Source organism: Equus caballus, chromosome 31, assembly GCF_041296265.1.
Source record: "Equus caballus isolate H_3958 breed thoroughbred chromosome 31, TB-T2T, whole genome shotgun sequence".
NCBI classification, from domain to species: Eukaryota; Metazoa; Chordata; class Mammalia; order Perissodactyla; family Equidae; genus Equus; species Equus caballus.
In genome coordinates, this window is record NC_091714.1 from 7,134,350 (window position 1) to 7,148,713 (window position 14,364).

Consider the following 14,364-nt stretch of genomic DNA (forward strand, 5'->3'; position numbering starts at 1 on the left):
TAAGATAAAATTTTTAAAATCCTGTATTTGTTTGGTGAAGGTGGGCAGTCTTCCTTAAGGCTTGACAGTGGTCAGAAACTGACCTGCTCAGCAAAGTTCTGACATAGTTTTTGCTTTCTGTGGGAGTATATTGATTTTCTTTTTCCTGATAAACTTTGCATATCATCTGGAGACTTTGTTAACACTTCATTAAGAGAAAGTAAACTTGTTATTAAACGTGATAACAGACTCATTAACTTTTTAGGTCTTATTTGTTTATCTAGTTGTATCCTAACTTTACAACTGGCATTGTTAAATCAGCAGAGTCTACAAGTATTAGACAATCTAACAAGTTGCGTAGTCATCTTATATCCAAACTGATGTAATTACTTGCTAGATTTATACAACACAAAGTGAGTCTAACACTTCAGCATGGAGGCTGAGGACCACTAATAGCATCCCAAGATGAACAGGCTTTGACACGTCTCTTTTATGGGCTTGACTTCTGTACCAGGCAGAGAGTGTGGTAATTAGGCTTTATTTGTCATGTTTTTAGCTTACAGAAAAATGAAACCCTAGTATTAATATTAATAGTGAAACTTCTGAATGGATAATAAGACTTCAAGCTAACAGTTGCTTCTTACAAAAGAATCTGCGTCTAACCCAAGGAGGAACTGTTAGGCTTGCCGTGTCTGAGGAGAGAGGAGCTGGGGGTGGCTGTTTGTTCTTCGCTACTGACAGAATTTTTAGGTCTGTGAGACACATTTAGGTTGATTCTAAGTGACAGGCTGTCTGTCATAACTTGGTAACTGTGAGGACCTCTTTGATATAGATGTAAGATGCTTATTACTACTTTATCTCATCAAGAAAGACAATGGCCCTGTGTCCTCAGCTCATCTTATTTGCAAATTTGGGTGGACAATCTTTTGACAGGCTTATTTGAACTTAAGCTCAGTACATAGACAGTGTAAATATTTATGTATCTTTATTTAGTACATTTTATAGAACCATATCTGAAAGTATCTTTTTTTCTTTTATGGAGGCTAAGTAGAATGTCACCACTAACAAAGGGTGAAAGTTGAAGAATTTTGGCTTTACAGACTGGCTTTGCCTCCTGATGGTGCACAGTCACCTGGTTGCTTTCAGATCCACGTGCCATTCCCCTCTCTGCTTGGCATGTTGGGCTGGCCAAGGCCAAAAACAACTCAAGAGCTCCCTTTCCTTGCTTCAGGCTGGCTTTGCCCAGGAGAGCACTAGTGGGAGATGGGAGGGCAGAGAGAAAGCAAAAGCCAGGATATTTCCCCCTATCTCTTTGGGAGGCAGCTCTGGCAGTGGCTGCGTCTCATTCATCCTCCCAGCTCCCACTAGACAGCCCAGCTGCTGAGCGGTGGTAATGCCACCTCCTCCCACCGTCTTCCAGCTCCAGGTGGTTGGAGCCCCTGACATTACTGACCTCAGATGGCTTTCTGTCCCTGTTTAGCTCTTCTGGGCTTCCACCACCTTTGCAGCTAGAAACCCAGTATTAAATTTGCTCAGCTAAACTACCCAGTAGGGCCCGTTTCCCTAACTTGACGCTGACCCATGAAAATGAACAGTCACTTACTTGTTTAGTACAAACCAAAGACCCACTGCAGGCTTCTAGTGAAACTTGTGTGCCCCTTTTACTGAATCAAGAGAAATGTATGTTTCCTTTGAGTGATACTAACTCAGAAGGATTTGGAGACTAACACGGAGTTTAACTCTTCATAAAGATGGAAACCATTTTTTATTTGGAAAATGTATAATTGTTAAGCAATACCTGTAAAAATAGTTAACTTTAGGAAGTTCAGTAAAAGCTGTTAGAGGGTTCATGGGCGAAGGAGAAGTCAGGTCTCATTGCTATTTTTTCAGATTTGAAACTAGATTGTGGTTGGGATAAGCGGGACTTTCCAGATGGTAGTTGCAAGTTATTCTTGTAGTAATTTGGAACACATCAATTTGTGCCTGGAGTTGACTCATAAGTGTCTGATCCTATAAGTTTTTATACAGTTGAGTTCTTGGTATTAATCAAATTTTCAGATTTTGCTTGTTTGTTTATTCATTCCTGTATTTGTTATCATTGTCCCCTTTGTGAGAGACACTGGTAATGAGTGTCATGAGACAAGTGGCATAGTGGAGCGAGGAGGAACAGGGTGGAGTCCAGGAATGCCACCAGCAGTTGGATTGAGACGCTCACAGGTCTTTCTCTTGGTACATCTTTGATTTTTATGGGTTCTAATTCAGTTAGAGGGTCAGATCTCTATGATCTGAAATGAAAGGATGGGTGAGTTATGATAAAATGTAACAACTCAGTGAGAGCAGAAGGAAAAAATCATAGCCTCATTCACAGAAATGGTGAAAATGTGAGTACATTTCCAAGAACTTAAAGAATACAACTCTGCTGGATTTTGAATTTTCTATTTAGTACTAATAAGGTAGAAAACACTTCTATAACATTTAACACGGCCACATTGTAAAGCCAAGCACATTTTTAAAAGTTTTATTCTGGGATTTTTTTTTTCAGTTTTTAAAAATAGTTTACACTATCATTAAAAAAAAAGGCCAATTACTGCCCTAGATTTTAGCTTCGTAGCTAATTATGGCTTCCCAGCATTGAGTAGATGGATCTAAATGAACTGAGCCAGCCAGTGGGGGCTACAGCCCCTGGCTAGGTGGAGGAATTCATTTAATTTAACAGGACTTGTTTTTTTGTTTTGTTTGGGTTTTTTGTAGCTGATTTATCTGTGAGCTGGCATTTGTAAAAGGTGGGATGGGCCCCTTGACACTCTTTATTAATGACACTTAAGGATCCTGTCCTCCCTCAGGAACAAGGATTGACAGATGTCCTCCTGAATGAACGAGAATGTTTCCCTGCTGCACCCACAGGGGACTGTTTCCCCAGTGACACAGAAGTAACTTTGCTAGTCAAACCCCAGATGCACTGGAACTAGAGTAATGCCTCCTCGAGCAGCCTGGCTCTGGGACATAACTGCTGTCACTCAGCCCAGCTTGAAGTGTCCTCTGGGCCCCTCGTGGTGATCAGATGGTGTCATGCCCCTGATGACCAGATCTCATGGTACTCTCAGGTTTCTGACCACATCACATGGACTCTAGCTAGAAGAGTTTTCTAGCTTTGGCATCCTTAATTTTTTTAACCTGAACAATCAAGGGAAACAAAACACAGAAAGGAAGAAGTCACAGACAATTACTCCAAAAGAATCACGCAGCTCTCTGTGAGATGACAACCCTTTTTGAGCATGCTGAGATACCCAAGGTACAATTTTTTCAAAATGTTCTCCTTACTTCTGTTTTGAGTTGCTTTATTGTTTCTGTGTTTTGAATGCAGACTGAAAATATCAGAAAGATTTTGAAGATGCCAGCCCACTGGGTGTATAGGACAGGAAATGACCAGATCGCTCTTGTGATTAATCTGTAAGAAAAGGTGTTATTACTATTGAGAGACAGTGCTCCAGGGTTCTCTCATGTTTCTGCACATCCTGGGAGGGAAGTGCTAACTACCCTTTTGTTCTGGACGATCTTTGCAAGGAAGTTGTAGAGAAGATCTGCTTATTATCCGGTATGATAAAGGCAGTGTCTCCCTTCAGGACCAAAGGAAGGTTTTCTTACCGCTCCTTGTAAGAGATCTGCGTTCCCTAACCTCATGGTCCTCAGCTGTGATGCAGAACCACTGCGTTTGTTGCATCTAGCTTAAATTATCCACTTCATCCCGGTGGGAGCTGGGGCGCAGGAGAACTGACATAAACATGGCGTCCGTACTTCTTTCTGCCTGGGCTCTGAGTCATGCAGCCCTTTGTCTCTGACCCAGGAGTCTCCTGTCTTCTGCCAGCATCCACAAGACTGTGGCAGACTAACCTGTTAGCTTGAAAGCTGGGGGAAATCTCAGACCCTCCACCATTCTTGCCAATTACTCTAGTACTACAGAAGAACCTCTTTTCATAGAAATTTGTGGAGAAAACTCTGAAATTCACTGATAAGACATACATACTTTAAAACCAGAGTTGGTAATTTGTATTTTAATTTGATCACACCATACGAATTAGTGGAATTTTCCAAATATCTGTAGCTTCTTATCTGTAAACACACAACGTATCCAATAAATAGAATTTTTGCTTCTATCTGGCTGAATTTTATCTGATGTTGGAGCAGTTTGTGATCTGTTAGCTGAACATCTATCGGTAGATTTCTGCAAGCTAAGAAAAAATATAAATACTATCTATCTATTTATCTGTATGTGAAATACCTTCTCAATAGTCCAGCCAACTCAGCTATTTTGGAGGAACTACATTGTGTTATGAGTAAGGATTTTTTCATGTCTGCAAAAAGCAGTCACAGCTAGCTCAATGTATTTCATAAGGGTCAGTCGTCTCCTCCAAACTTTTTCTTTTGGTGGCCAGGAATTGCTTTAGATCTTTTCTTTTTTTCAATACCCTTGAACTGGCCTTTTTGAACGATTTGTAAAGTTTCAAAAGATTGAGTGAACAGGACAATATTCCCTGTTAAAAAAGAAAAGGGAACAATCAGTATGATTTCCATGCTGCTCCAGAAAAAGACCTGGGCTCACGGGTAGGACTCCATAGATCCACCCGAATGGGTTCCCTTCAGATGCACTGCACACCCCATCAATTGTAGCAAGACTATTGGCACACCCTCATCTGTGGGGCTGACAACTACAGGCAGGTGGGCAGCTACTATGCCATTTGCCCCAGCTAGGATAGGTTCTAGCTAACTAGCAGCTATACTGTCTGGGATTAGTAAGACACTTTCAGTTAAGACCAGCCTGGATTCCAGACACCTGGCTTTGAGATGCTTCTCAGTACAATGGCACACTCCAAGTTGTTGGAGAGTAATACATTTTACTTGAGATATGGCATTATTTTCAGATGCAATAAGTGAGGTCTGCTACAGTTCTTGTCTTCTGAAGCATAAGAAGAGTTTACTCCTTTTACTGTAATGTTGGTGTAACTCAATGGTTCTCAAAAGTCTGATCCCCAGAGCCGTAGTAACAGTATCACCTGGCGGCGTGTTAGAGATGCAAATCCTTGGCCCCTCATCAGAACTACTGAAGTAGAAAAATCTGGTGTGGGATCCAGCAATGTCTAGTTTAACAAGCAATGTCCCCTTGGGTGATTCTGATGCACGCCAAAGCTGGAGACCCACAGGTGTTGCTCACTGTATGTCAGGTCGGACGAGAATGAGATTAGTTTGGCTACAAGAAGGGAAAGAACAAATTAAGGGTGGTGCTGTCAAATGTTTAAAGGGACACCAGTAGCATTTATTAAATAAATCTATTGATTTTTCATTTAAGAAAATATATCCAATGTATAACCTCTGCCAGGCACTGTTAGGATACAAATATGAATAAGAGATTCCACAAATATCTCAGAGACTAGTGTAGGGGTGGACAATCTATGGCCTGTGGGCAAAATTCAATTTGCCACATGTTTTTATAAATAAAGTTTTATTAGGACACAGCCACATGCATTCATTTGCATATTGTCCATGGCTGCTTTTAGGCTACAATGCCAATTTGAGAAGTGTGACAAAGACCGCATGGCCTGCAAAGCCGAAAACATTGAACATCTGGTGCTTTATTAAAAATCTGTTGACGCCAGGTCTAGTCCTTAACGGGAAGATACTTTCCACATCCAAGTAGTTACTCACCAATGGAGGAGTAAGCGCAGTGTGCAAGCATTCTGGCATCCAGTGATACATTTGTATCAAGGTTTTGCAGTCGCAGAACATTTGGCTTCGTGGGTATTATTATCATGGAAGGTGTACAGACTATTTGGGATGAAGCCGAGCAATTTCTGACCAAACACCTTGGTGTGTGAAGGGTAGAGAGGGGGGTGTGGACAATATAGAAGTAACAGAAGGAAGAAACAAAGAATAGAAAGAAGATTTTGACTGAGAAGGGAAACTGCTGTCAATCAAAAGAATGTGACTTAGGTGAAAAGCTAAAATAAAGGAGTGTGTGCAGGACGAGTCTGGGGAAAGGATCTAAGAAGGAGAGAGGTATGGGTTTGGAACATTCCCAGGTGCCTGGTGTGGGAAGTGGGGGCTGTATCTCCCAAGAAATTCTGGGATGCTGAAAAGAGGCAAAAAGAGGCACAAGGCTCTAAATTAGGCTGGGGAGAATCACCTTCTGCTACTCTGTGAGTCTGCATGTACTTGCATGCTTATTTATAGTTGGGATCCCTTGATTCCTTACTCTGCTCCACATTCTTGTTGCTAACTGGCCAACCGTGTAGGGACGCTGTAGGGAAAGCACTGGGTTTCTTGTTAGGACGTCTGGGTAACGTCCTGGCTTCATCTCTTATTGTTTGACTTTGGGCAAATCATTTCATGGTTCAGCATCTCCCTTTCCTCATTTGCGAGATACTATTTCAAGCTTCCTTCTGTATCTACACTGTGTTATTCTACTAGACTCACTTATCACCAAGGGGCATTGCTAAACCAGGGGCACAGAGTGTTTCCCCCCGGTCCGTGGCTGCAAGAGCAAAAGAAGGAAAGACTAGCACAGAAACACAGACACGAGGACCCTTCTAAGAAGGGAATTGTTGACTAGTTTGGCACAAGGGCATTAGTTTCCCTAAAAAGATTTGAAGCTGACTTATTTCTAACATCTACCTAGTGATAGATTTCTTCTCTTGCCTGAAGAGATTGTTTCCTGTGGAAATGTCTAGAGAGGGGGAAATAGCCAGATTCCGTGTGTGATTGTATTTCTCCTTCTTTCAGGAATTTTTCTTTAAATGTGGAGCACACCCGACCGCTGACAAGGAAACTTCAGTAGCTTTGAACCTGATCACGACCAATAGTCGAGACATCACCTGCATAACATGTACAGACATCAGGTAAGCATCTGAGAACACTGTTACTCTCAACATCTTGCTTTCCAACAGCACCCTCTCCTGTGAACCTTCCTCAGTGATTTCTCTGAAGAATGCCAGCTTCACCTTGATGCTGTCTGCCCAATGTGGGTATAATTTAATGTGATGGAACTATTTAAAATGCCAAATCCTCAGTTTAGTCAGTAGTCAAATAGGGTCTTCGGATATAAGTGAGATGACTTATATCTAAAAATAGTGTCATCTTAGTTGATATTAAAATATAAACACATGTAATGATATCAGAGAGTTCTAAAATAAATTAACACATGATGCTAATGTTCAGAATGCAATAACAATTTATGAACACCATTTTTTCTTGGACTATATAGCCCATAACATTTTATTTTAAAAATGTCTTTTCTATACACTTCAATTCTTCTGCATATCTGTCTGTACTTATGTTGGCAATTTGCTTATATTGATACCCCCCAAAATAAAAGCAGGTAACTAGTTTGGACCTGGTTATTTCAATTCTCAGTGAATATAATGAAAGAAAGAAAATGTGGAGATGCTCTGTTGGAAAAAGGGGAAATATCTAGATCTGATATATAGTTTGGGAACCAAGGGCACTGTGCTTTTTCATCTGCACAGAAGATGGTTGAGAGTAGAAGTCCTTACTCCACACTATTCAAATGAACAGAGTAAAAGAAATTCACTTTATTATATATTCTCTGAGGTTGGCTAGAAGCACCCGTTGCAACAGAGAGGTCTTAGCCCTGATAACAGGAAGAACATTTAGTGAAATGCCAGAATGAATTAATGAATAAAGTCAAAGAATCTTTTTTGTTCCAGACTTTTAAGCAAAGACAGCTAAATACCCTGGTCATTTATTTGTTGTATCTCTTTGGTCCTTCAGACTGTGCTAGAAGGCGTTTTAAAGTTGCTTTACACTCTTAGGATTTCGTGATTAGCAGGTATGAATACTCCTAACAAATTCAAATAAAAATGTTGAATAAAGCATTCAAATAAATTCAGATTAAAAGGTTTAGTAAATTCAAATAAAAATGTTGACTAATAGAAGACTGAAAACCTTAACAACATCTGTTGAACAAACTTGTCTCCAAGAAGGACTAAAAATGAGATGTTTTCCTGTTGCTGCATACATAGTTCCTACTGTGGCAGGCAACACCACAATATTGCCTAAAACGCAGCATTTCAACCGCCCTTGGCAAGGTGAATGATTGTATATGGCTAGTGTCTTCAACATGCAAGAAGGACAGCCGATTCTTCTGGTAATTCAGGAAAGGAATTGGAAACTGCTGAAAAGGAGGGCTCAGCTCTCTGAAAGCAATAGGTCGTTAAAGTCACTTTTCAATTTTTCTAAAGAGAAATTCAAAACATTTTTCTGTAAGTCAGAATGCAGCCCACCAGCCAGTGTTTTAAAACCCTCCATTAAAGTTGAGAAAGATGGCATTAAAATATGTGGTGTTGATCATGCTGTCTTACTATGAGCATCGCCCTCCACATTTCCTGCTGCTAAGCTGTCACCTTTATAAGTCTCAACATCTTTTGAAGGAAATGAGCCACCTACCAGATATGTAGGGAGATAATTGCTGGAAAAATAATATTGTTGATTGCAATAAAATTTTTCCTATTATTACTTCTGGGTGATTTTATAAATAGAAACTACTGTATTCAGTTAAGTTTAAGTGCGTATATAACCAACCACTTGACTGAATAAGGTCTTTTCTCATATAAGGCAGCAGAGGAATGCCCCATGTGTAGGATAGAGAAAGGGACTCTCTTTTATGTTGATGGAGTCATGCATAGGGATGTCATAAAAGCTACATTGTACTTGGCTGATTGCTGTTGGTCTTTTTTTCCTACTAGTGCTTTATTTTTTATTGTAAAAATAATTTACTCACAATAAAATATTAAAAGTGTTAGAAATTTTACCCTCACAGTTGGTAAGATTTGAGTTTAATTCTTTCCAGTATCTTGAGTATGCCTGAATATTTCCATGTATATATGGTGTACACGTGTGTGTGTGCTATACGTAATCATGCTGTATATTTAGTTTTGTATCTGGCTTTTTCCATTTAACATGGCATCATGATAAATATCCTCTGCCATAAAATATTCCATGAAACAAGTTTTATTTTTAATAGATACCTTAGATTCCATCATATGGGAATACTCTACCTCATTTAATCATTTCTCTATTGTTGGTGATTTGGATTACTTCTAATTAAAACATATGCACATTAAATTAAGACTAAAATCCATATCCTTTTACAGAAGTCATTGATTACATGCTTTGAATCTAAGAACACAGTCATAGAAAGTGAAATAGAAGGTCAGTGGTAATGGACATGTTGAAGGTTCTTGATGCGTAGTTGCTAAATTTATTTCCAGAAATGCTGCCCCATTTTAGATTGTGATGCTCATGTTTGAGAGGGCTTCTTCCTTCATCTTTTCCAACATTACATTCATAGTTTTAGTCTTTGCCAATTTGCTAAAGGAAATTATTTTTGTAATTAATATTTGGTTTTTAAAATTGTTATTAGCAAGTTTGAACATTTCTTGCTCATTTGCATTTTCTATTGTGAGAGAAGAATGAAATACTTTCTCAGTATGAAAGCTTTAGGAAGAATGTAGAAAACAGATCCGGCCTCTGCAATTACTTTCTTATTCACAATACTTGATGTGAGTGTGTCTTTTATTAATATAAGCTTTACTGACTTGTGAGTTCAACTTTAGATATATTCCTTTGATTTTGATTTTGAAATATTGTGTATTCCTGAAGGTGAATCAAAAGTCATTATAAATTACATATTTGAAAATAAAAATTGGGGGTATCTATTTGTATTTTATGTTTATTTTATTTTTGTATGTGCACCAATCATACATCATTAGTCAAATTAGACATAGTTAACCCCATAGTAGATTAAAACTAGAGGATAGCGTTAATCTATCTTTAAATATTTTTTCTGTGCATTCCTTAGGATACTAATGCAAGGTATGAATTTTGAAGACAATATTTTTTAGAGCAGTACATTGGTGGTGTACATTCTCTAAGTTTGGGCAAATGTATAATGACGTGTATCCATCATTATAACATCGTACAGAATATTTTTGTTGCCTCAAAGATTCTTTGTGCTCTACCCTCTACCCCTGACAACCAATGATCTTTTTATTGTCTCCATACGTTTGCCCTTTCCAGTATGTCATATGTTTGGAATCATACAGTATGTAGCCTGTTCAGATTGGCTTCTTTCACTTAGTAATATGCGTTTAAGTTTCCTCCATGTCATTTCATGGTTTGTTAGCTCATATTTTTAGAACTGAATAATATTTCATTATCTGGATGTACCATGGTTTATTTATCCATTCACCTGCTGAAGGATATCCTGGTTTATTCCAAGTTTTGGCAACTATAAATAAAGTTGCTGTAAACATCAATGTGCAGGTTTTTGTATAGACATAAGTTTTCAACTCCTTTGGGTAAATACCAAGGAGCATGATTGCTGGGTTATATTGTAAGAGTGTTTAGTTTTGTGAGAAACCACTGAACTGGCTTCCAAAATGGCTGTACCATTTTGCATTCCCACCAGCAATGAATGAGAGTTCCTGTTGCTCCACACCTGTGCTAGCATTTGGTATTGTCAGTGTTCTAGATTTTGGCTATTCTAAAAGGTGTGTAATGATATCTCTTTGTTGTTTTAATTTTCATTTCCCTGATGACATATGATGTAGAGCATCTTTTCATATGCTCATTTGCTGTTTGTATATTTTCTTTGATGAGGTGTCTATTAAGGTCTTCGGCCCATTTTTTAATTGGATTCTTTGCTTCTTATTGTTAAGCTTTAAGAGTTCTTTGCATGTTTTGGATAAGTTTTTATCAGATTTGTTTATTTGCAAGTATTTTCTCCCAGTCTGTGGCTGGTCTTCTCATAATCTTGACATTGTCTTTTGCAGAGCAAACATTTTCAATTTTAATGAAGTCCAACTTATTGATTATTTCTTTCGTGGACTGGGCCTTTGATATTGTATCTAAAAAGTTATGCCATACCCAGGGCCATCTAGGTTTTCTCCTATCTTATCTTCCAGGAGTTTTATGTTTTACGTGTAGGTCTATGATCCATTTTGAATTAATTTTTGTGAGGGATGTGAGGTCTCTGTCTAGATTTGTCTTTTTGCATGTGGATGTCCAGTTGTTCCAGTACTTTTTGTTGAAAAGACTATCTTTGCTCTTTTATATTGCCTTTGCTCCTTTGTAAGATCAGTTGACTATGTTTATGGGGTCTATTTCTGGACTTTCTGTTCTGTTCCATTCATCTGTTTGTTTATTCTTTGGCCAGCACTACCTTGTCTTGATTACCGTAGCTTTGTAGTAAGTCTTGAAGTCGGGTAGTGTCAGTCCTCCAACTTCATTTTTTTCCTTTAATATTGCATTGGCTATTCTGGATCTTTTGCCTCTCCATCTAAATGTTAGAATCAGTTTGTCAGTATCCATAAAAATAACTTGCTGGGATTTTGATTGTAATTTCATTGCATATATAGATCAAATTGGGAAGAGCTAACATCCTAACAATATTGAGTTTTCCTATCCGCAAACATGGAATACTTCCATTTGTTTAATTCTTCTTTGATTTCATTCATCAGAGTCTTGTTGTTTTTCTCATATAGGCTTCATACATGTTTTGATAGATTTATAATTCACTATGTCAGTTTTGGGGATGATGTTGATATAGATGTCAATAGTATTGGGTTTTTAATTTCAAATTCCGCTTGTTCATTGTTGGTATATGGGAAAGCAATTGACTTTTGCATGTTAACCTTGTACCCTGCAACCTTGCTATAATTGCTTATTTTTTCCAGGAATTTTTCGGTTGGTTCTTTTTAATTTTCTGCATAGATGATCATGTCATCTGTGAACAAAGACAATTTTATGTCTTCTTTCCCAATCTGTATAGTAAGGACTTCCAGTATGATGTTGAAAAGGAATGGTGCGAGAGGACATCCTTGCCTTGTACCTGATCTTAGTGTGAAATCTTCCAGTTTCTCACCATTAAGTATGACGTTAGCTATAGGTTTTCGTTGTTTATCAAGTTGAGGAAGTTACCCTTAATCCTACTTTACTGACAGTTTTTATGATAAATGGGTGTTGGATTTTGTCAAATATTTTTTATGCATCTATTGATATATTATGTGATTTTTCTGGTTGAGTCTATTGATATGATGGATTACATTACTTCATTTTGGAATGTTGAATTTGCCTTTCATACCTGGGATAAATCCCACTTGACTATTGTGTATAATTCTTTTTATACTTTTTAAGATTTGATTTGATAACATTTTGTTGAGGATTTTTGCATCTATGTTCATGAGAGATATTGGACTGTATTTTTCTTTTCTTATATTGTCGTGGTCTGATTTTGGTATTAAGATAACACTGGGGGCCAGCCCCATGGCCGAGTGGTTAAGTTTGCACGCTCTGTTCCGGAGGCCTGGGATTTCACTGGTCCAGATCCTGGGCACGGACGTGGCACCACTCATCAGTCTACGCTGAGGCAGTGTCCCATATGCCACAACTAGAAGGACCCACAACTAAAATATACAACTATGTACTGTGTGGATTGGGGGAGAAAAAAATAGCAGGAAAAAAAAGAAGATTGGAAACAGTTGTTAGCTCAGGTGCCAATCTTTAAAAAAAAAAGAAGATAATGTTGGCCCCATAGAATGAGTTTGGAAGTATTCACTATGCTTCTATCCTCTGAAAAAGATTGTAGATAATTGGCAGCAAAGAAAGAATTTTATTTGTTTTTGTGCTCTATAAACATATACTTTGCATAAAAAGAGAGAAAAATCTCTTTCGTCTACCTTCTTAATAAAAATTCTTAACAAGTGTATAATAAATTATATTCAAGGATATTCAATACCACTAAGCTAACTTTTTGACCTTAGGAAAATAGCATAATCTCTTAGGCCTTGAGATTCCTTATCAAGTCGAAGAATTGAAGTAGGTAATCTGTAAGGCTCTGACTGGTTCTAAAGGACTGCAAAAGATAGGAACAGTGCTTGTTCACAGCTTATAAATCGATCATATCATTTGAGAAGACATTTGTTTGTGGTCCCTTTTGCCAACAGCTGCAGAAGTAAAGATGAGGTTTCCAATGATACTGCCTTCCAGAACACACGTATGTGGTTGTAATATGTAGAAAAATATATAAGATAGATGTGCTATTCATTTCCAGGTGTTAGGCTTAAATTTTAAGTCAGTTACATGATTCGCGTCCTTTGAGTTTACAGGGTATAGAAAATATTTTCCTCTCTTAAAGAAAAAAGTGAACCATCTGAGAGCCAGAACGTCCTGAGGGTTTGTGTGAACCAGCAGGTTCGCATCTGCCATCCAGACTTACAGTCCCTTCTACTTCCTACATCAGTGAGTTGATCTTCATCCACTCAAGGTCATCAGTTGATAGTCTTAGGTTAATGATTAAGAAGTATTGAATTGAACTAAAAGCGAAAACTTGAGCCAACAGCAGAAAGTAACAGCACTTGAAGGTAGAATGGCTGTATTCTTAAGTATTTCCAATAGAAATTACATCAAAAAGGTTCAAAAAATTCCCAGACTCAGGAATAACAATATTCGACCACATAAAAATGACATGGGCAAAGCCAATGTGAGACTTACATATGTGTGTCTCAGAGCTCACTCTCATTTCAGTTACCTCCTGGGGAAAACAGTCTTTGTGCTCCTTGCATCTTACTTTACAATATTCTTCTTCTTGAAATTTCAAAGTGTAAAATTTGAAAACATACAAAAGAGAAAAATCATTACCATGATATCATTTGGCAAAGAGAAAAGAATCATTCCCACTCTTCCCCCTCTTTGCTCATTCTAAAGCTGCCTAGTCCATCCCTGTACTTCTTTTCACCTTTGTTCGCCATTCCTCAGGTTACAAAGCTGAAGACAAACTAAGTTTGCACAGTCAAAATTTAATCTTCCAGAAACATGTTTTAAAACTCAGTTCCCAGTAGGACGTTAAATCTAAGAATTAGTACTACCTTGCAATTTTCCTCGACTCTTCCAGTAAAGACTTGTTTTGGGTGTTATTTTTGTTTGCTATAACTAGTTTTTATAATTTTCTTGCTTTCAAAAATGTCTTAAAATAAGATTGGTTCAGCCTCTTGAAACAATGCTGCCTTGGATTGCAGGTTTGAGAGATTTACTTGGGTTTGGAGATTAGCAAAGATTTATCTCGAAGTCCATTTGTACTTGCTGTTGGTGTTCCTGAGGGAGTGTAGCTATCATTTGACAGTATTTTGGTATGCATTCATTCCTTCATTTAACAAAGAGGGATAAGAAATGGGGATCTTAGTTACTTTCCCTTTGAATGCATCTGCTATGTCTTGGGCTTCTCTTGTCAATTCGCTTGTTAATTTTGGTTATATTCGGCATTTCTTTTATGGTGTAGAATTAATATATAAGTTCTTTTTCTGTCTAATTTTTGAG

The 14,364-nt window shown here is 38.0% G+C and overlaps 1 protein-coding gene across 8 annotated transcripts in view; it reads left to right on the top strand.

Moving 5' to 3' along the window:
- The window catches only part of PRKN (parkin RBR E3 ubiquitin protein ligase), a 1,205,440-nt gene that overhangs the window by 640,497 nt on the left and 550,579 nt on the right, over positions 1-14,364 (top strand). For all 8 annotated transcript variants that reach the window (XM_005608125.4, XM_005608126.4, XM_070256476.1 and 5 more), the window contains one exon: positions 6,754-6,869. In XM_005608125.4, the coding sequence (XP_005608182.2) occupies positions 6,754-6,869 (116 nt within the window). The remainder of the gene's footprint in view (positions 1-6,753; positions 6,870-14,364) is intronic.